Raw genomic sequence first — 23,068 nt, 5'->3', positions numbered from 1 at the left:
TTTGTTCTTTTCGCTCCTTCATAAATAAAAGCAGACATAAATCCTGCTATCCACTCATAACAACCCATTAAAACACGCTAGAGGAAAGGAGGGATGGACGGCAAGGATAGATGGATGGGAAGGTAGATGGATGATGGGATGATGATAGAAAAAAAAACACATCACAGATGAAAGATGTATAGGATAGTCAGATGGATGACTGGGTGAGAGGGGTAGAAAGCTAAATGGATGACCTGTTGACCTGTGTGTGATGTCTCATAAGTGGTGGGTCTTGTTGTGCTCTCTGGTTTGATTGTAAAGCAGCAGGCGGGATTGGGGGGATGGGGACCCATTGGAAAGAGGGGACAGAGGTGACAGATGAGGGGGACAGAAGTGTTTGTCTTTATATTGAAGTTTTATCCTTTCAATATAACTGCCTAATACATGAGCAAAACCGACTTTGAAAAAGCAGTTTATTTCCATGCCAAATGTCAGTCGGATCAGTCTGGATGTGCCTTGATGTAAACGTTTCAAAAGAACACTTCCTTTAAAAGTCACACGTGAGACTTTGATGCTTGAAAAGGCTCCGAGTTGTTTTTTGTCACTTCCAGAGAGGCTCACTGAAACAGAAATCTTCAGATGAATTAAACTATATATGAATGTGTTCACTTGTCTCTTGGTACATGCTCTTCATTTCCTCTTCCTCAAGTTCAGCCTCACGTCTCCATGGTTCAGCTTCAATCTTTTGGCACTGATACAGGCAAAGAGTTTGTTTATACTGCTAGAACAAGGATCATAAGGTTATATGGACGCCATATAGACTATTAGCCTGTCTAACCTTTTCAGCATAGTGTCCATGTCACATGCATACACCGAGTCTAAACCGTTTTTGAACTATAAAAGAGTATCAGGTGAAAAGGTTTCATCCAATTCTGTCTTTTAAGTAAGAGATGGTGAATATTTGGAGGCCAATAAAGAAACAAAGCCCTGTAAGGAAAGAAGTACATCAGATATGTGTTAACAGAGCAAAGATCACTCTACATGTTCCCTAGTCTTTATGTGGGCTTCTGTATCTATTCATTTTCCTCCATATTTTTCTCTTCAAAAAACTCTTGTGTGTTTTGTTTGCTGAGCATCACTAAGAAGCTTAAAAACTATCTGGGTGCCCTTGCAAAAATGTGTATCAATGGGTGTCATTAATACATTTTTATGGATCTGCCAAGGAAAACTCAAAGCCGTGATTGTTGCTAGCAAGAAAAGAAACATCTGGCACAGCAAAATAATTAGATAAGCAGGCTTGCGACGGTAACAACACCGCCAGCAAATCACTGACGCTGCACAAAGGAAAGTGACACAAGACTGCAATGTGTACAAATTAAGACTCGCTGGGCTAACAACAATAGATAACACGAAAGAATAAAAACATGCCATGTCTTTTACAACAGGCTGTAACTTGAGCTTCATGTTACACTGATTCATCGTGATTAAAAGCAGTTTTACAGTAGTGAGGTATCCTTATGGACTGATGGTAAGTTGTCTTTAAGTTGGGGTCCAAATGGAAAAATCACACCTCAAGAACCAAGTTCCTTAAAGCACACAGTTTCGCCATGTGGGGGAAAAAAACCTGCAAGCAATTTTGGCAGAGCAAAGACCTGCATCTATTAGTAGTTCATTGAAGTAAGTATTTTAGTAGCCATAACGAAAGTCAAATCCCCTAGCTTAAAGGTTTATGCCCAGGCCTCCGAGACGAAATAACAGCTCTCAGTTTATACGAGGTCATAAAGAACTGTAATGATACTGGGGAAATTAGTTTCTATGGAGGGGGTGGAGGTGGGAGGGGGAAAAAAAAGAAGGTAGGGAGAGCTGAAGGGACGGATCAGAGCAGCGAGAAAGCAGAGGGAGGTGAAAAAAGGAGGGAAAGAGATCAAAAGATGCGGAGGAAAGGGTGGAAGCAGGAAATGGAATAAGCGGAAAGAATGAGCAAATCATAGAGAAGAAAGGGGGAATAAAAGTCACAGTGTGTATGTGTGAATGTGTGCATGCGTATAGCCAGACGATTTAGGGTTGATGACACGTTGTAAAATTAAGCCTCAATTCAGCTGTCCTTCATTAGAGTGAGGCCTGCAGTGCAAATGAGTCACACACACACACATACACACACTGTAAACTCAATCTGTTCTTTATTAGAGAACAGCTGGGGGTGTATGACAGCTTGACTGGACACTCTCACACTGTAAACTCTCTCTGACCTTCATTAAACAGTTTAGTGCGGCGGTTCACTAGCGGTTTGAATGGATGATCTAATCACTGCCATGTGAGACTGTCAGTGAGCCTTTTGGACTGACAAGACTTGACAAGCAACTCGGACAGCGAGATAAAAAGGATCCCATAGGAACATGTCAACCTAGCTTTTAAATACACATCAGTCTGAGCCAGATGAATCTTCAACACAATAAAACAAAACTTTTGTCTGAATTTTGTCTCGTGAAATTTACCACCTGTAGACCATGAAAAAACTCTGAGTCCAACACTTTACAGTGTTATCTGATTATGTACTCTAAAGGAATGTGATGTGATATATATTGAGTCTTATATCACACTACAAGTTATTCTTAGACCTTGAATTGGAGTTTACGTAAGACTTTAGTCAATAGAGTGGTAGGAAATAAGCCAGATGAATAAATAAATAATTGCCTTTCAAATAAATTGATATTGTGTGGCATTTAAAATATGTTGGCAAGACAACTTCTTGCAAGACAACAATAGAAATGGTTACACAAGCTGGATTTTCCCTCTGCTGTTTGCTGAGAATTCGGTCAGCGGTGTGCACTGATCAAAATCCATATACCGCACCACGTCCACTCCATAGCAACAGACCTGCACTTTGGTTCAACTCTACATATTAGCAGGACGGAAATGTCAGAGCTATTCTTTAAAAATGATGCTGCAAGGTCAGCAAGACTAGCAAAAAGCTTCAAGCTCCTAAAAAAGAATATAATGTTTTAAATCAAGATGAGTTCAAATAATAACACAACATTGATCTTGTCACAATACAATGTTCTGCTGGGAAACGTTTGGACCTGGCATTCGTGTGGATGTTATTAGACATGTACCACCCACCTAGACCAGACCAGACACCCTCACCCCATAGCAATGACACTCCTTGATGGCAGCAGACATGAAGAACAGCTCAAGGTGTTGACCTGGCCTCCAAATTCCCTAGATCCCAAACTGATAAAGTATCTGTGGGATGCACTGGAACAAGTCTGATCCACAGAGCCCCCTCCCCTCAACTCATAGGACCCAAAGGCTCCCACTAACAACATTCTGTTGCCAGAACACCCTCAGAAGAATAATTGCTGAAGGATGTCCCTTCTCTGATGAGTCACAACTGTTTTGAAGGCACAAGGGAGAAGGAAGGTGTTCATAAAGTCATGTCTGATTAGTGTATACGGGGTATGCGCACAACATACACTGTAAGAAAGGATTATGTGGTCATGTAGATTTGAATTAATGTATTAGGTAAAATATATTCAATATAATTGTGTTTTTGATTTTGAGGCAAATATTTAATTAACTTTCAAATAAAAATGTTTGGAATAAAATCCACCCATTGTAGTTAAATAAAACATAAGCATTATGTTAATCTAATTCCAAATAGAGAGAATATTGAGGGAATTCAAATTAATGTAATCAGGCAAATTTTAATTGAAAAGCACTTCCTGTCAAAGTGCGCTTTTTTTTTAATGCAGCAGGCTATCATCTACCCAGTGGAGCTCGTTGTGTCTTCCCGGGCAGGTAACTTAACTTCTCCCTGTTGTTTCGCTGTTTTGTTGCAACTTGCAAATGTGAAGGTAACTTACCTAATCACACGGGAAATCACCCTATTAACAGTGTCACGTTTTAGAGCCGCAATTTTATTTCTTTTCATGCATAACTCTTGTTAATTTTAGCGTGGTAATGTCCGGTACACAGTGGTTAGCACTTAACGTTAGCAGGAGGGGAGGAGGCTTAACAAGGCACAAACTTTCTCATTTTACAGCTAATCAGTACACTAAAAAAGTTTCTGAAAACATTTTAGGAACAGAATACTGTTTCATATCTCATTAGCTGTGTTTAGTTTGATAGTTGGAGTTTCGTGAGCCGGCCGCCGAACTCCATTGGAAAAAACTGCCATTTTCCATAAAGATGACTGGTGATGAATGCCTTGTTAACTCGTCATTTAAGTTATATTTTTACTGAAATAAGTCCACAATTATCCACAAAATAGTTGCCGAATCAAACAGTGGCTCCTACTGTTACTTTATTTTTTCAAGTAGACTGACACAGATCTGTGACCTTTGTGTTTTTGTAGTATCTTTTTTTTTTTTTAACAGCTTCAGTGCTCCTTGTCATAGATTCTCCAAATCTCTGAACTCACCTCGAGGGATGAACACTATTCTAGTAATGACTAGTGTCTAGTAATGCAATATGCTTGCAATATATTTCTGACAGTTTTATACTAAGACACTTACAATTTCATGTTGCAGGACACTGAGAACTTGGAGGAAATTGAACAGCTCATAATGGCAATTATTGTGACCCCAAAGACCGGAGCTTCTACAAGCAACAGCCCAAAGAACATTGGAATTGTCATAGAGGGCGTGGAAGTCATCACAGGACTAGGAGATATTGTAAGGGCTTGTTCTGGCCTCCTTGGCTTGACCTATGCGCTGAATCTCAATTATCCCAGACAGCTGATGTACACCTTTGAGGTATTCCAAAAACTTTTCTTGGAACTGGATGATGCAAAGTCCAGTCCCTCAAGAGCAAGCTTCTGGCTTGAAATGAGACTGTAGTTGCAGTGCAAAATTTTGTACTGCACAATGTTCAGCTTCTACAGAGCTTGAGAATTGCACATTTGAAAGTGCTATGTTTGTAAGTTAGCACTGATTTGGACTCTTATCCCATGAATGTCAGTGACATCTCTATTGTGGTTAGTTCAAAGTACAAATGTTTTTTACTCCGTACACATTACACTTTTCTGCTTTTGTTTCGGTACATGCACTTCTGGAGGATTTTTCTTTGGCTTGAAATGAGACTGTGGTTGCAGTGTACACTGTTGTGCAGTTAATTGTTAATAAAAGTCTTATTTGAGTATTTGTGGAGTTCTGTACTTTCTGGGCCATAGGCTAGTTATTCCTAAGAAAGAAGAATATTTAGATTTAATTCATTGCATTGATTAAATTCAAATTAATGAACAGATTAATGTAGATGATTATTATTCAATTATATGTCCTTGATATACAGAATTAAATTAATTTTTATTAGTACTATTTACACATTAGGGAGTTTCTCTTTTTCAAATCAACTCAATATTTTTGTTTAGGTTTTAATTAATTCTGTACTGTTTTCTATTCAAATCTACTCATATAAAATGGATAACTATTAAGGGTCTCATTTACAGATGGGACGCAGACCTACACAATATTAGGATAATCTTGTGCCTGATCGGTGTAAACAAGTCAATAAGAAATCATAAAAAGACTTAAAAAATAATATTGAAAAGGCAAAAAGAACAGACTCTGAGACACGCTACTTTACTAAAAACAATTTTACAGCTCCAAAACTTGACTTCCTATTCTAACAAAGACAAGGACTCGCATTCATTACTTGATCAATACTTTGCTGCGCACTCACTCATAAAAGTGCTTAGTGCTTCTGTGTGTGTATGTGTCTTTGTGTGTTAAAATACCTTTAACAGCCTCGTCCACTACTTCCACCACACGATCAATCTGCTGGACCTGAAATACAAGCACACACATGGGAAAAGTTTATTGATGCTGACAGACCAAGTCCACGCAGTCAAACAGAAGCCAGATATCGACAACCCACAGACACACATACACTGATCCACTTTTAAACAAGGCAGGCATGTAAATATACACAAAGGCAGTATGCAATAAGCCCACAAACAAACAAGTGCAAAAAGATTCAATCACACTGAGCCTTCTCCAGTCAGGATTAAGCTATATGGATTTCCTAAATGCCACTGAGGGTGTGTGTAGGTGTAACATCATGTGTATAATGTATTGACAGAGACAGTCAGAATTGTGTTATGGTCAGGCAACGTTAAAGAAGAGTTATTCTCCTCAGTGACTCCTACTAAGAGTTATTCTGAGACACCACCTATTCAAGTAAAGAAAATATGCTTGTTCCCGGTGGCAGCAGCTTAGTGAGAGCCTGGATATTAAGAGGCTGATATTAAAAGAGCTATAACAAAACTGATTTTACTAATCTACCATCCTTTGGAAATAATGTGAAGAGGAAAAGGGGCTGAGCAGCATGGGTAGAGAAGCAAAGAAGTGGGGGAAGAAATTTATAATATCTCCTGTCAAACCTGTAATTTCTAGTGCCATTATTCCTCCTTTCATTTCTCCCAGCATCCTTTCCACCTTTAATTCTCTCACTTTCTCCATTGTGAGAGGTCTGCGCTGTAGCCCTTGGCTCCGGCTTTCAGTGCCCATTACTTCTTGTAAGTAACCTTTCTTTCAAACCCACTCACACGGATGCACACTGTGCTTTGCAGGCAGCAGTTACATGCATGTTACACACTGAAATAAAACCTATTTCTCTACAACGGCCAAGCAATCTGGGTCTATTCAGAGCAGCAACGGGTGTCCCTACTTACAGTAAGAGTCTGGTGTCGTTTACATTTTAGCTATTAGCTTAGATTTTTGCCAAAAAAATCTAGCCAGAAATTAAGTTTCATAAATAAATGAAGGTTTATTACTCAATAAACAATTTCCATCTTGCTTTTTTAAAAGATTATTGTCTACACCAAACATATGCATACATCTCATTTACAAATCAAGATGCCCTTCTAGTAAGAAATGTTTCGACAGAATGGGTTGACATGAATTGAAGACTATTGGTGAGAGAAATTACTGGCTTATGAATGAAGAATTAAAAACAAATTACATAAAAGTGAATGCACAACTCGATATCATTATTTTTTAATGAGTTGTCAGTTTGTATTTCAAACAATATAAATTTACCACAAGCAGTAATGTGAGGTGCATTTAGCATAATTTACCATAATCAGGCTAAACTATTAAAAAAAAGTACATAAACTTGCTTCACACTAATGTTGCCAACCTAAAACACACACACACTTGTGTCTTGAAAATACTGATGTGTAGCGTCTCATGCATACCCACTGTGATCCTCTGATTATAACCATGTGTGCGTGTGTACAATGTGTGTCAGACGCAAGACGTGACAAGTCTAGTTCAGAGAAGCAAAACACAGCAGGTTTGTGTGTACCTTATACACAATACACCGCCATTCATTTCAACGTCAGACAGAAAAACACAACAGAAACACAATGGCGCACATAAAAGAGGACATGCACACAGGTCAATTAAACAGAATGACTTCAACAGGAAGCATTTTTTTAACTACACCCTTTATCTAGCCGTTATTGCAATCACTATACACAAATTCTCGTTATTTGCATCTAATTTGCATAACCCACCAACTGCCACTGTCATTACGTGGTTGATTGTAACTACCAAGGATACACAAGGGGAGTATGTGCATGCTTATACGCCTCTGTCTGTGTTTGTTACTATGTGTGCCTGTTCATGCATGCATCCATTACTGCGTGTGCATGTGTGTGTGTATCAATGCATAATCCAATCGACTCATCACAATGAAAGGACCGGCAGTGGTAAACTTCCCAGCTGTTTCTGCCTCACCCTGAAGGCTATTACATATACAAGCCTGTTTATCTGAATGTAATTATATTATACATACATGCCACTTTATTTGAATGTAATTATATTACACAGTGGCTTGTTTACTTAAATGGAATAACATTATTTATGGTAAAGAATATTTAACGTAACATGTGAGCCGCCCGCCATCCCATTACTTTTAAGGCAGTGGCAGCAGTGTGTTTGTTTATACAAGAAAATAAATTCAGCATTATGTGAAATTAAGATCACAGGTTTCTGTGGTAACTTTGAAGGAAAATACTGGTTCTTTGTGTGCAAGGAGTGAAAAAAAATGAGTGCATGCACACTGTATATGACACTTTGTTAGCAACTAGCTCTCCCAAATATGGATTAAATACTTTCATTGTTATGTACGGTACAGGCATGATTGCACTAGGGGTTGAACGACTTCGGATTCAACTAATCAACGTCAACTAGTCGATGACGTCGCACATAAAAACACAGTAGAAAGTTACGCTTTGCAACAATTTAATCTATATTCTTGACCTGAATACATATTGTAGCGTTTCACACAAAATAAACTGTTTATTGAAGCTTGAACACGGGCTACTGTCGGCAGTAGCCCACGCTCTACAACCACAGCAACAATGTCAACTAATAGAACACAACACAGATCATAAACACGTGCTTATCAATACTGTGTGCTGCAGATATGTATAGTCTATATAAAGGAGTACTTCACAGTATGTTGTAAGATAATATAATGTAGCCGGGATAAATTAAATAAAAAGTGGTATATCTCTGAATCCTTTTCCATGTATAGCAACTAAAGGTCTAATAACTTCAGACAATGAAATTCACCAGCAAATTATTGATTTGCAGCCTCCTTCTCTCTGTTACTGCAGGTGAAGTATTGAACTGACTGTCGCCGAGAGGATTTGGATCGTTCCTCTGCTAGCGTTAGCAGATGCCTTTTCAGGTGAGTGTGCATTGCAGTAGTCCATTTGTTGTATTTCAGGACTGACATATATTCTGCATGTCACGGTAGAATAGGCTTCATCTTAAGTGAAGTATTTCCACTGCTAGTTTGCTGCAATGACCCACTGGACTCTTTATCTGTCTTCTCCGAGGCGCCCATATTGTTATTGTCACATGATCGGCGACTAGTCGACCTGCTGCTTAAAGCATCATGGCACAGCAGTAAAGTCGACTAGTTGGTACAATCCCTACTTTGCACACAGCTCAACTACAAAGTAGGGTCTGAAGGTATCAATTAACCATTCTCATTTTAAATAAAATATAAGCTATAAGACTGGGGACTGTTAAGCCACTGGGTAGTGGCAACAGACAGAAAAGTCAACTCAAATAACAGAGCACTTATTTACACAGACAAAAACTGACAGACCTGACATATCTTTACAGTTTCTCCTCTCAGGTGAAAAAGAGAAAATCAAAGAACTGTGCCGTGGTGAAAACACAACAACTTAGGTTAATATAACCACAGGCGAAACTCTCTTGTTTGAGAGGACAATAAAGACATAGAGGAAGGACATCTACATAAAAGGATATTTGATTCCTTCCTGTCCTTGTATGTACATATTTACGTTAGTTATGACCTTGTGTGTTAACTGAATTTTCCTTTTAAGCTTTAATCACTTTGGTGTCTGATGGCTCTTTACTAATTATCTAACTAGAGGGTCAAGCTGACCCATGTCACCTTTAACAGAAAAGTCTGTTTGTAGTGAGGGTTCAAAACCATGAGGTTTTCCTCTCACTGAGATGTCCATTTCTTTCTCTGTATTTACAACAGACCTCCAGTTAGTAATAATCTTTCTTTTGCCGCATGGAGAACATCTTCATGAAGAGTAAAAGACATTTACAAAAAATATATAATAGTTCAGATAAATGCAAGATAACCAGACACAACATGATGGCAGCCTGATGAATGAGGAGTTGAATCTGTGAATGTACACATATCCCATAAGTATACATACCCCAATAATGCTGAGACCTTTGAGGTAGTCCATCCGTGGCTGGGCCTGGGGAACACAACCTGCTACGACGACCTTTTTCTCCTGATCCTGGGCTTTTCTGTACAAGCAAACACAAGAAACCATTATGAGGACTTTAACATTACTATATAGCAGTACAGTACTGCAGTTTGCACAATTCCAGTTTTTTTAATTAACCACGCAAATAAATTATAGTACAAAAAAAACAGTTTAGCTCAACAAATTGTGATGTTTCTGGATTTTTACGGCCGTGTTCAGACCTGCTGTTAACATCTTATTGACGTCCTGAGTGATCAAATCACAAGTGGTCAGGTCAAGTACAGCTGTGAACACACTGAGGCTGGATCACTGAGACCACATTTGAAGGAGGCCTGGTCGTATTCTTTCACAAGTTTATGTATCCATTAATGGGGAGAGCTCTTTGACATACAGTATTTTGTCCTTGTAGTTGTAAACTAACTAAATTATTAATAAATCTAAATGAGATTTACAAATAACTTGACAAGTGTGTTTTCGGTGAGCAAGAGATTTATAGCTCATAGCTCATACAGTTTATATCATGTCTGGGTGCACCGCAGACCGTTGTTGCTGCTTCGTTTGTGGTTGTGAAACACACACACTAGCAAGTGTCTGTGTGCACGTAACTCCACAAAAAAACTAAATTCTAAAGTTGACATATACCAATAGAAATATTTAATTAATCGGTATTCCTAAGCCAATAATGCAAATATATTGGTTTGATGGAGCTCAAATGTGTCTTCAAATTCAGTACCAGTCTCCTCTGCCTGTATGAACTGCATTCTCATTCTTTAAACGCAAACCCTAGAAACATTTATGAAGATAAATCAATTAAGAGGGGCTGCTATTATCTGTAGGAAGATGAAAAGTAAACACTAAACAATCCTTCTGATGTGTACTGAGCTTACCCACAGCAAATCACATGCTGCAAAATCAATTTGTATTTGTGAGATAAGTAGTTAGTCTATGTCTGATTATCAAAGAGAAGTAAGAATTTGGCAAATGGCAAATGCATGCCCTTGGTATTTTACAATTACTTATTATTAGAAATGAACAGAGGAATCACAAATTTCATTTGGCAAGATGACATGAAGTAGAAATAGCTGGAAATACAGTAAAATACTGCAACAGACCACAAGGATTTTCCTTGTGCTTGTTCAAGTGTGTGCATGTGGATCTGTGCAATTCTTCATGTCACCTCCAGTTAGTGGCAGTGAGATTTGAGACACTCGGTCTGTCTGACAAAAGCTTTTGGAGCTGCCCAGACTATGCCATGAATCTTTAATAATGAAGCCTCCTGACAGCTGGAGTGAGAGAGGGAGCGAGGGAGGGATGGAGGGAGGGGGAATTGTGGGAGGGGGACAGAGGAGGAGCAGTGAAACTGGATGCAAACTGTCAGTTGTGCTTTAATTCAGACTGTGTTTGTATTCTTCAGCAAAACAAAGAGAGATAGTGATTGAGATAGAGAGGGGGGGCGAGTGAGATCAGTGTGAAGGTAGACAACTCAATTCAAAGCCACGTCACGTGAATGAGGAATGGAGGGACACATGAAAGCTAAAGTTGGGAAGAGCCGGTGAGATGAAGGGTAGTAATAAAGTGTTACTACTGTATTGACCAAGCAAGTTAGCATATGTACATTACAATTTTAAACAGTATTTAAAACAAAATTTACAGAACAATCAGCCATGACCGGTGACCGACAGATAAGCTCACATATGTCAGATACTGTGCCAGTCAAATTAAATAAAATGTGGTTTACATCCTGAGCACAGTGACAAAGTTGGTAGTGTCTCAACCAAACACACATGCACGCCAACATGTCCTCAGCGTGGATGTTATTCACCCAGAGGGAACAAGACAATAAACTCAATTTGTAACACCTGTAAAGCCAACATAACTTGCAGATGAACAACCACAGAAGTGAGAGGGGCACAGAGCCGGCCACAAGCCAGCAGTTGTTATCGTTGATGCGGCAATGAAAAGTTGTGTTGTTATTCAGCTATTTTCTATTGGGAAAGTAATGTTAGATAAAGTTAGACTTTGGATTTGCAACCAGCTACAACAAACGACTAACAATGTCAGAAATGATGCCTCATTCAGCACATTAAGAGAAACTACGCATCTAAAATCCACGATTCCTTCATCTTTTACCATTATTATACAGTAGAGGGTATAAGAATAAGAATAATATTCATGGTTCAGTGACTTTCTGTAAATGACTAGACAAACTTTCAAGACTGACAAGGAAGCCAGGACAAAGGAAAGTAGCTTGTTGCTTAGCGCAGCTCCTTCTCCCTACATTGATAGTCAGTAAGAACTCACATTGGCATCACTGCACACACACACACAGTAGGGGTGTGTCTGCATAATTCACACAGTCTCCTGCCAAAATGCGCCAAACGTTCTTTTAATGTGCTACTCGCTCCTTGCCCACAGACGCGGAGCCATAGCTGACACAGCGAGTCAGCAGACAGTGCCTGAGTCGTCGCCTCAGCGCCCCAGGGGGAGCAGGCCAATCACGTTGCACACAGTTCTTTGGGTGGGATGAGATGGAATGGGATTATGAGATGCAGTTGCCGTGGTGATACTTTTGAGCCCAACCGAGCGCTCGTTGCCAGTGACCCGGACCTGAGCAGATGTCCCCCAAGATCAGACGACGATGTGTGTGCATGTGTGTGTGTGTGTGTGTGTGTGTGAGCCTGCACACACGTTTCTCCTTGACTTCCTTGGCGCCTCGCCCTAAATCTCTAAGACCCTCTGTTAACTCTTTGTTTCCGCTCTCCACAGCCTCAAGACCACACGCATGCATACAGTGTGCGGACGCCCATATGCCCCCGAATATACTGTACACACACAAACTATTGGTCACGTCTTGCGATAGCAACAGTATACAAAAGTCTATGCATACATGTATGTCCTCAGTGGAACGTATATATGGTTGTCCTGTGCTGTACATACTGGTTTTTAACAGCTGAGTGGACACAGTGAATCAGTCAAATTAGACCAGACTAAATGTCCAACTGGATTGATCAGGTTGACTTGGAGATGTCCCTAGCTATGAATATGACATTAAAATAACTCTAGGCATTAGATGGACCACAGTACATGACCTATATAAGGTCCTCTTGTACTTTCTCACGAGAAAACCTGAAGTGAAAGAGAAAAGAGAGGGCCTTCCCTTCTGGATTACTGCAGTCCTCTATAGTACAATTTACATGACTGCAGCTGAAATGTAGTGACATCATCGCATAAACTGAGCTCCAATGCTGATGTTTTCATAACTGCCACAACGGTCTCCCATCTGAAAAATGCTGTCTATGTCAACATTAAGAAATATAACAAATGTACGAGTTCATAGAAGTATTCAGACTTATCTTTTTCCTTGAATATTTGAGAGTCAGTTTCATATAGCACGTGGTGTCTCATATGAGCAAATGTCATAATAAATTTTGACACAGTGTTAATGTTGCCCACCGTAGGGCTTCAACAACCCACCAGTGTAATTAAATATGTTGATTTGTGTCGACTGCATCTACGCATTCACTGGCAGACATCTTGAAAATGAGAATTCATCCGAAAAGGACTGAACTCAATCGTGAAAATGTGAGAACTCCTTAAACAGAGACGCTAATTAAATTGACACCTAAAAATGACACGGCAGCACAAATGCTAAGAGCAAGCATCTAAACAGAGAGCATCCTGGGACTTTCTGACCTCAAAACAACAAGACAGCAGCAGCAGTATTCAGACTGTAACAGTGAGTTTCGCCTTATTCTTGCTTGGTTGCCTGAAAGTGTGTCCTTATCGCCCTGGAGCAGATGCTAATGCTGAGTATGGCAACACTGCTTTCCAGTGTATTTGGAAGTTGTAAGCATTGTAGACTTTTATTAACATTATATTTAAGTTGGTGTTAGCAACCTTTTTCCACATAAATAATACAGATGCCCGTCCAATTAAAATCATGACTAGGTATTTAAGTAAAATCATACATCATTTAATAGTAGAATACAGAAATCGCTAATTAGGTCCACACTGTATAAATTTAAAATTTTGTTATGATGGTTTCTGAAATGGTTTCTGCATTCATCTATTTCATGTCAAAACAATTGATTCAAAGCCCAGATAGCTCAGCTGGTAGAACATCTGACTTTTAATCTTAGGGTTCAAGTCCCTGTTTGGGCGTTAGCCTTTGGGAAGCTGTGGCGTAGTGGTTAGAGAAGCAGCTTTAGGACCGAAGGGTCAATTTGCTCCCTGGGCGCGCTACACAAGTGGCAGCCAACTGCCTCGAGTGTACGCACAACTGTGTGAACGAATGGATGTGTCAAATGAAGAGGAAGAATTTACCAATGTGGGATCAATACAGCATAAATTATTATTTTTTTTATTAAAATGTTTCAAATGGAAGAAGTTATGGTTAATATTTAGAAGCATCTTTATATGTCATTTGAAGTTGTCAAATACAAATACACCAATACCAAAAAATCGCATCAATGATTTGTCAGGAGGAGAAACATCCAAACAAGTTAGCAGCAGTGGACGGTCCGTGTGTGTGTGTGGCTGTGTGTGTGTGTGTGTCTCCTCTCAATGACTCTTCCTGCTGCTTAACATCCTCAGCCCTACACAGATCGTGGGGGAGAGGATGAGCTCATTATACACACAGGGCCAGCCATATGCTCCTTAACAAACATGTTGCTTAAAAGGATGAGGTCATACTTTTAAGAGTAGCAAGGAATTGTGTGTCACTAAGACGTACGTGCCTGTATTGCAATTAACTCCTTGTGCTGCTTAACACAGTGGACATTCTGTTTGGAAATTTTCTTAAAAACAAACTCAATGTTTAAAAGTATTTTCTGACGCGTAACTGATTTATTACATCCCCATTTCCCCCCTTTCATTTTCTTAGCTCTCCCTTCCCTTTCTTATATACTTGGCTTGTCCTTGCTCCTCTGTCTCCCTCATCCTCTCATCTGCACATCGACAGTTGTTTCTGGCTGATTTGACAACGAGCCAGCCACTCAGCACACTCCTGACCTCTCTGCATTAGCATAAGCAGCAAGGGGCAAGGTTAAGTACCCATCAAGCCTCAGTAATTAAGATGTGAGCTGGTGTGTGCATGAGTGAGTGTCAATGTGGATAAGTAAGAGAGAGAGAGGGGCCAAATGCATTTAATCTTCCACTTCATATATTTTCCAGTTCCATTAACTCTTAATTTATACAATAATTCACAGTTTGGGTTGGTCACTGTCCTAGTTTTAATTCCAGTGGATATTACACTCCCCCAATTTACCTGGGAGGACTACAGTGTGTGTTTTCTTTTATTTTATGTTTTATTTACTATGTCATATTTATTTCCTTCTGAGTTTTTTTAAGCAGCTGCAGAAAATGCATCCCCTCTGACTGACAACACAGGCAGACTGGGGAGAAAACACACTTTGTTACTCTGATAGAGAAAGTAGCCTTTCCTGTGTGAATACAGGCAAACTTTACCAAAACAACTGTCAAAAATACAAACTGTATAAATAAAACAGCAGCTAACTCTGGACCTGTGGGTTCTGACTGCAGACAAACTAAACAAAATGAAAGTTGTTAATGCAGCAGACCAGAGACCTCTTGGAGATGAAGCTGAGAGAAGTGAGAGACAGAAGAAGAGTGATTGACAGGAAACTGTCAAAAGAACATCTCCGTAAACAAGAAAAAACGAGAGAGGCATTGATTAGTGTAAAAGGAAATAGTGGACATTAGTGGAGGGAGTCAGCCAAGTCCCACATTTCCAGATGTACGTCAACCTCCATTTTGAACAGTAATGTTTTAGCAACCAGTGTCTAATGAGTAATCCAAATTAGAGATATACTGTTTACAACAGGGTTGTTTTTTTCTGTGTCTCTCGGGCTCATCATAACAACATTACCAACAGTAGAAATAGCAATAGCATCTTTAAATGTCGGTGCAGAGGATGTTAGGGAAGAAGTTACTTTTTACAGTGGACTGGCTAACTTGGACATACAGCTAATGTATTTATTTTCTGTAACAGAAAGAAGCCAAGGCTGCAGCTGCATTAGCCTTGTTAAAAAGCTGCCAAGAGCAAAATAGCTTGTGTATGTGTTTGACTAGAAGCCCAGACTCATTGAAGAAATACTGGCACCAAAAGCTGACTGTGATTTTGGATCATGTTTTCTGAGTCTGGACACAAACGTCGTACTTGAACACACCGTAAAGACTACATGCAAAAATCAACTAGCGCATACACTTGCCTTTCTAAAACAAATATTTCTCCATACCAGTAGGTGGACATGGTCTGTGTTCCTCATTCAGTGAGGAGCTGGGATTAGCTGGGAAACATGGAAATTAATAACAACTATAAACTGACATCCATGACATCGTTGTAGAAGCTAAGCCAATGTTTTAAGAAACTGAAGTGTTACCACGAGGGTAGACGACAATGAGTGAGTAATGTTAACAAAAAACACTATGTTTGGTCAACAAAGTAAGTAGATGAACAGTGCAGCAGTGTTATTCCAAGACATTCAAGACATTATGTATAATGAAAGGGTAGTGCACCGGGGTTTAAACAAGCTTGCATGTAGGCAGTGCAATAATGGCTGTATGAGCAGGGCAATTCAGCTTTTTCTGTAAAAGTAGCAGTGTATATCAATAACCTTTCTTGATTCAGTCAAAGGGCAATTTTTTATGTTAACTACATTTTGAGAGAAATGGAGGATGCAATCACTAGTTTAGTGGGTGAAATGGGAAAACACTGTGATTAGACTAAGAAACGCCCTTAGTAAAAAAAATGTCCTTGATAATTTTTTGCTAATCCAACCCAGCGGGATGCCAAAGAACAAAAACAGTTCCAATGGTTATTAAAATCAGGTCACCTTTTATGTCCTTAGTATATACTGCCCTTTATAACTGTTAATCTATATGGACCCATGAACATTAATCGATAGATGTTTGAAAAAAGCATGTTTTGAAAAAAAAGAAAAGCTGCACACGAAAACCAACACAACTAAAAGAAAAGATAAAGTAAGAATACGAGTCCATCAGCTATTTACACGTATTCTTTAGAGGGGCTAAATATCTGGATACTGCATATTTTATTTAAATATCTAAATAGAGAGGGGAAGCGGGATACTTTAGAAGAGAAGGAGAACCAAGGGGGAACCAAGCAGGACTCAAATAGAAATGGAGATGGAGGATGGGAGGTCAGGGGCTGCAAAGAAGGATTGTGATTGAGGGATGAGACAAGTTTGATAGGTACAACTACTGAATCCTCTGGGATATCGCTCTCTTCCCCTGACACAGATACTGATACAACACGAACACACAGACAAACACAAACTCTTCAGTGACTGATGCCCATAAAGAGGCAATGAATGGGAGAAAACTGAAATGAAGGAAAATGGAAACAAAGCAGGAAGTAGAGAAGGGATGCCTGGTTTAATCAATAAAAGATAATTACATGAAAGCAGGACTATAAACGTGAGTTGTGGTAATTGATGTTAGAGGCTATATAAATTTGGACAGCCTAAGCACCAAAGGAAAGTTGCAAATGCCCCATTGCCTGTCTTGAAACCCCAATCTTGATTTTTAAAGATTTTAACAGTAGCAGAAAGATTGAGATCGATCAGCATTACCACAACAACCATGACCAGGCCTAAACCAACCATACAGAACAAAAAAAATTGACTTGTTTTCAGATTTGCACATTTATTACCAATGTGGTTTATAAAGGCATTCACATTTAAGCTGCGTTTTACAGGATACAGGCAATCTGTTGACCAATCAATACACACCTATAACATGGCTAGTTTATGACTAGCTCACATGGCCTTCGGGTATATCAGAGATAGGATGCAGCCCAATTGTCAACGTGGGCCCAGTAAAGGCAAGTCAGAGGAAATGCAAGGCTTTCAGATTATGGCCTTTTAAAAAAAAAATGCCTGACACAACAGCCTCGTGCTGTGAAATGGACGACATCTGTCTTGTAAAAATCAGTTGGATGTGTGATAAATATTGCATTACTGTAAATGAGTTGTATTCACCGCTTGAATGGTTCATAATAGAGAAAATGCTAATAAAAAAAAAAAAAGCTGCAGCAATGGCAAAGGCCCACACAAACATTCTAACAAACAAATGGGCAAGGAACTGCATTAGAGATGGGCACTGGACTAAATCACAAAGAAGGGAATCCGGAAGTTGGGTCTCGTGACTGAGTCCCCTTTTCCAAAGCAAAACCATCTATTCTATAGGAGAGGCTGTTATGGGACAATATTATCGTAGCAAACCTGCCAACTCAGGAGAGACCACTGCCAAGTTAATACGTTTGGAAGGGAAAATAAACACATATGGAACCAGAGAGTTACTGGCTTCAAGGTAGCAGGAATCAAGTAGTCTCAAACCAAGCCCATAGTTCCCCGACCCAAACATTTGTGGGAAAATTTTGGTCTGGAGTCACCCCATTTAGAATTGATTATGCACAGCAAAGATCTGCCCTGTCAATCAAACTGGTAAGACTTTATGGCAGGGGTGTCAAACTCATTTTAGTTCAGGGGCCACATACAGCCCAGTTTGATGTCAAGGGGGCCAAACCAATAACATGATAGCATAATAGCATATCTACCTATAAATAACGACAACTCCAAATGTCTCCCTTTGTTTTAGTGCAAAGAAGAACATTATGAAAATGTTTACATTTAATGACTGGACATTTGAAATGCAATTTCTGTTTAGTTCTGGGTCTCAGCGTTGTGTTATGTCCACAACTCTTACTAAATCTGTGTGAACCCTAGGAATAGCAATTAATTTTTTTGGAAAAATTGCAGTTAATGTCTTCTATGTCATTTTTGCAATTCGCAAATTCATCCCGCGGGCCAGATTAGACCCTCTGGCGGGCCGGTTTTGGTCCCCGGGCCGTATGTTTGACACGTATGCTGTATGGGCTTTAGGTGGTGAGTAAGAGCAAAAGAACAGTTATAGGTGATTACGGCATTTCTCAAGAAACATACGTCACATAATCTGTTGCTCAGATTAGAACAAATGTCGGCAAGAAGATTTTTTTGAGGATTTTTGAGTTTTGCAAGACATGTTTGTAAAGCAGTTCTTGTCTCAGACTTAAAGGCCCAGACTTAAAATATATGTGTGTGTGCAGGCATATAAGAATTTCACTTTCTCTATATACGCTTGCATACATGCGTAGGTGTGTGTGCACTCTGTCTCCATGTTTGTGTGTTTCTATGCAATTATTCTGAGAGGAAACATGAGGAGAGAATCATTGCTAGGATGACACAGGTGAAAGGACATTCTTGGATGAATGAATGCACAGAAAATTAGTCCAAGCATAAACAATTATGATTGGTTTCAAGGTCATAAATTATTACAAGCAAGGGTTTGGAAAAGTGGAATGGCACATGCTCAGTGACCTGGAATGCATCAACAATCTTTGCAAACCAGCGTGTTTTTTTTTTTTTTTTTTTTATTATTTCCAGCAGCTAACAAAGACAGACAATAATTACAGCATTCTAACAAGCAACGATTTCAAAGCGGTACTACATAAACCCACAACATTGTTAATCTGTCCCAGAAACTCGCGTTTTAGTAACCTTTGAAAATCCCTAACTGCCATAAAGAAAAACAGCAATTGGTAAAATTAAGTTAGACAGCAAGACAAGCAGAGAGTTAGTAAACAGTTTAATATGTAGGTGTTTAAGGTTCATGTGTCTTATATTATCGTAATTTATTTTTACCTCTCTTGTAAAACACAGTAAATCTAGAAGATACTGGGATTTTAAGAGAATACCAACTGTGAATAAATAAGGGCTGTCAAAGCATTAATAACACCACATATTTTTTATATGTGATTAACGCATGCACATTCTTATTGTTATTATGACCTGAGCATGCACCGTAGTTAGAGAATACAGAAGGGGATCAAAGCGGAAAAGCAAGCAGAATCTAAAGTGCAGTTGTAGTAAATAACTTCCAAAGAGATCCAAAAGAGAAGAAGAAGAAAGCAAGCACAAGCTAAGAAGCATAAATGGATAAAGTAACGGGTCTTTTCAATTGCAAGTTCAACCTCAAAGCTTGATGGTCAAGCACACAGCTATGAACAGAGGGCCCTCCTAGTCCTTTCCAAAAGCAGACCAGGCTTGATAAATGCAATGGAGACGCAGAATATTTTTGAGCATGCAGTGCCTTGGATGTTATTCTGGAGAATATTTTAGACAGTATTTGTCATTGTGTTGGATTGTTGCAATAACAGATATTTGCATATTGCTATCAATAACACTTTAGTTTTTGTTTTTTTTAAAGTGCAATCAATTTGCATTAATCACAAGTTAACGATAGAAATCATAGATTAATCATTATTCAATTCTTTTATCGATTAACAGCCGTAATATGAATTAATGCAGGCAGAAGTATTGCTGGGATATGCATTTATAGTTACTGCATGGTGTCATGGGCTGCAGCTCAAGACAAGACTAAGCAATATCACACTATACATGGCAGCTAAAGTGAGAAAGTGTGAGCTTCTCTGGAGAAGAAGTGAGAGCACACATGCACAGGAGACTCTAAATATTGACAACTGTATAATTACAATTCTGTACAATCCTAGAGCTACACACGCTAGCCTTCTTTTCCACTGTGTATTCACAGTGAGTCATGATCACTGGCTGGTGATACTATGGCTCTGTCTCAGAGCAGTACAAATCTGTAACACCCTGCACACTTAACTAAGCCACTGTATGTTGTAAAGGTTGATTCCCTGACCTGATGTGTGTGTGTGTGTGGTCAGTGAACTGCAGAAGAGATGAAGAAAGATTTGCTATTTTCATCTTGTAGTTTTATAGCTCCCCCACCATGTGGGAATCATCACAGCATGGAGTTTAGCTTCACACCAATATTTTTTTTATTTTTTATCTAACAGACTGCATCTTCAGTTATCTGATCCACTCTCCTTTGAGATCAAACCGGTAATAAGTGAAGATATTGTTTAAAAGACAATAAAATAATAAATATATGATTCCTAAATAATAAATGTCAAAATAAAGATAACTTTATGTGTGCATGTGTATACCGTATAGTGAAATATCTAACTAAATAGTTAGGTTAACATGAGTTGGTACATCATTATTTAATCTATAAGAGCACACATACAAAGGTAGATGGGTGGATACATGCACAGTGAGAGTGAGGCTATGTCGACTATGGGAGACTCATTATAATGCTACAAAGTCTAAGCTTCTATTCAGCCTGTTAATTTCCCTGGCTGAAGCCTCTTCCCCCCGCACAGCCTGAAGTGGCTCCACCGTGGCACATCAGTCCCTCTAAAAGACCCCCTCATTTAACCACAGTGCTGTATTTATTCTAAATAACATTCCTGTAAAAGCCAAGGATGCAGTGTGCACAAAGCCAACTGTCTGATTAAATTGCTATGTAGGACCCCCTTATTTGGTTAAAAAATTAATTTATGGACGTTTTTTTTTTTTTTTCTTCCCTCTTCTCATCTGAGTCGACACCAATTAAAAGAAAGGTTCAAGGCATGGTTCATTAAATTAGAAAAGAGAAGAAAGTAAACAGGGGAATTGTTGGAAGAAGAAAAAAAAAAGCTTTACAGTATGAGGAGGTGATTTTTAAAATACATTTGGCTTGTTAGAGGGACAGTGAATATTTTTCTCGTCGGTGATGAATAGAACGCCTGCCGCTGCCTCTTTTGTTGAACCACATTTGTTACATCTTTCCACCGATGTCCTTCTCACATTTCCAATCAGTAAAGACGTGTTGAACAAAAGGGCCATGTTCTGTGGTCTGCATGATTCATTATATTCGAGTATAAGTCACTATAATGACCTGAATTCTCATCTGAAGACTAACATTTAGTGAAATAACCAGTTACAACTGCAGGATTATTAATCTAATATATACAACTGACTTTAGAACTTATTCTTATATGTATATGCAATGTAACATTTTAATATTTATTAAAGTGTGTTTAATCTACAATCACCTTTCTAGCTTCTTCTTGTTCAGACATTAAATCTTAAGATTATTATTGTTAAGTTGCACATGATTATTTCCATTTTTATCATTGTTACTATAGTTTTGGAGTGAAATTCTAAAAGATGTGGAAGTACAATTCTCTAAAAGCTGCGCTCACCAAGCTGTAAAGCAGCCGTGTGCCTGAACAAACAGGAGAAAACTTTACTACATAACAGTGTTTACACCAGCTGTGTCCAAATGGCACACAGAAGATGCATTGTGGTATCTTATCTGACACAAACACAGAGCTAAGCTTACAGTACATACACCTACAACAATTTAATCTGAAGTCACATAAACCCCCAGTGGTATTCCAGCAACCAGGGAATGTACTGCAGCCTCTGTTCCACATGTGGCCTCATTCCCCACAGCAATATTCCTTCCTTCCATATCCAGCTATCTGTCTGTTTACAGCACCTCAGAGGTTAAGGACTGCCATGGGCGTACGAAGGCACCGACCCACCAACCCTGTGCTTCACAGAGGTTGGCATCTAGCTGTGTACATTTGCGTGCATCCATCATTCTTTGCACATGTACCTATGGCAAAGCTGAATGCCTTGGGCTTGTGTCACTCCAAATAATGTGTGGTGAAACTGCGTCTTGGCAAGTATGCCACTGTCCATCTTCTGGTTAAATACAATTAGAAACAAGCCCTCTGAAATGAAATGTAAGATGCTTTGATTACAGCATCTTCAAGGCACATGTTTAATGTATGTACCCATCAAGATACAGCAGCTGAATGTACATGTATATACAACGCACAAATGAAACTACGCACGGACCGATACTCATATTAATTCAGATGTGCAGCCATCGTTTTACATTAGGTTCACGGGATTGTAAATTTAGTCTTCTCCATAATTTAATAACTATCTTAAATGTAATGTGACCTCTTTATTACCTCCTCTTTCTTCTACATCTCTGTCAAAGTTGGCCTTCCCTTCATGCTGTCGTCTGCTTTCTACTCCCATCTTTTCTCTTCCACTGTGTGCATCGCTCTCAAAATTTGCCCTCAGGGTTTAAGCATAAGGCATGCAAAGGTCAAAGATCTTACTGTCATCTTGCATGACTTAATGTATATCAAGCACGTCTCTATACTTTAACATATCAAATCTGGACTTGACGTCCTTTGAGAGAGAGAGTGTGTCTGTATCTTCATCAGTGTGTGCGCATTACTAAAGAGTTTCTCAAATAATTCTGCTGTCACTTGTCACCCTGAAGGTGCATGGAGAATGAGCACTCTCTTATAGGGAAGAGGAAGAATGTCATCTTTTATAACTTGCAGCAAGTATAAAGTATCTCAGT

General features: G+C 39.1%; 1 protein-coding gene across 3 annotated transcripts in view; it reads right to left on the bottom strand.

The window, feature by feature from the left end:
- The window catches only part of cdkal1 (CDK5 regulatory subunit associated protein 1-like 1), a 209,023-nt gene that overhangs the window by 130,484 nt on the left and 55,471 nt on the right, over positions 1 to 23,068 (bottom strand). For all 3 annotated transcript variants that reach the window (XM_084557649.1, XM_084557650.1, XM_084557648.1), the window contains 2 exons: positions 9,692 to 9,788; positions 5,714 to 5,762 (listed from right to left, as the gene is read on the bottom strand). In XM_084557649.1, the coding sequence (XP_084413775.1) occupies positions 5,714 to 5,762; positions 9,692 to 9,788 (146 nt within the window). The remainder of the gene's footprint in view (positions 1 to 5,713; positions 5,763 to 9,691; positions 9,789 to 23,068) is intronic.

Source organism: Chelon labrosus (genome assembly GCF_963514085.1).
Source record: "Chelon labrosus genome assembly, chromosome: 12".
Taxonomy (NCBI): Eukaryota; Metazoa; Chordata; class Actinopteri; order Mugiliformes; family Mugilidae; genus Chelon; species Chelon labrosus.
Note: the sequence above shows the minus strand (reverse complement) of the source record. Positions and strands in the feature narration are given on the sequence as shown.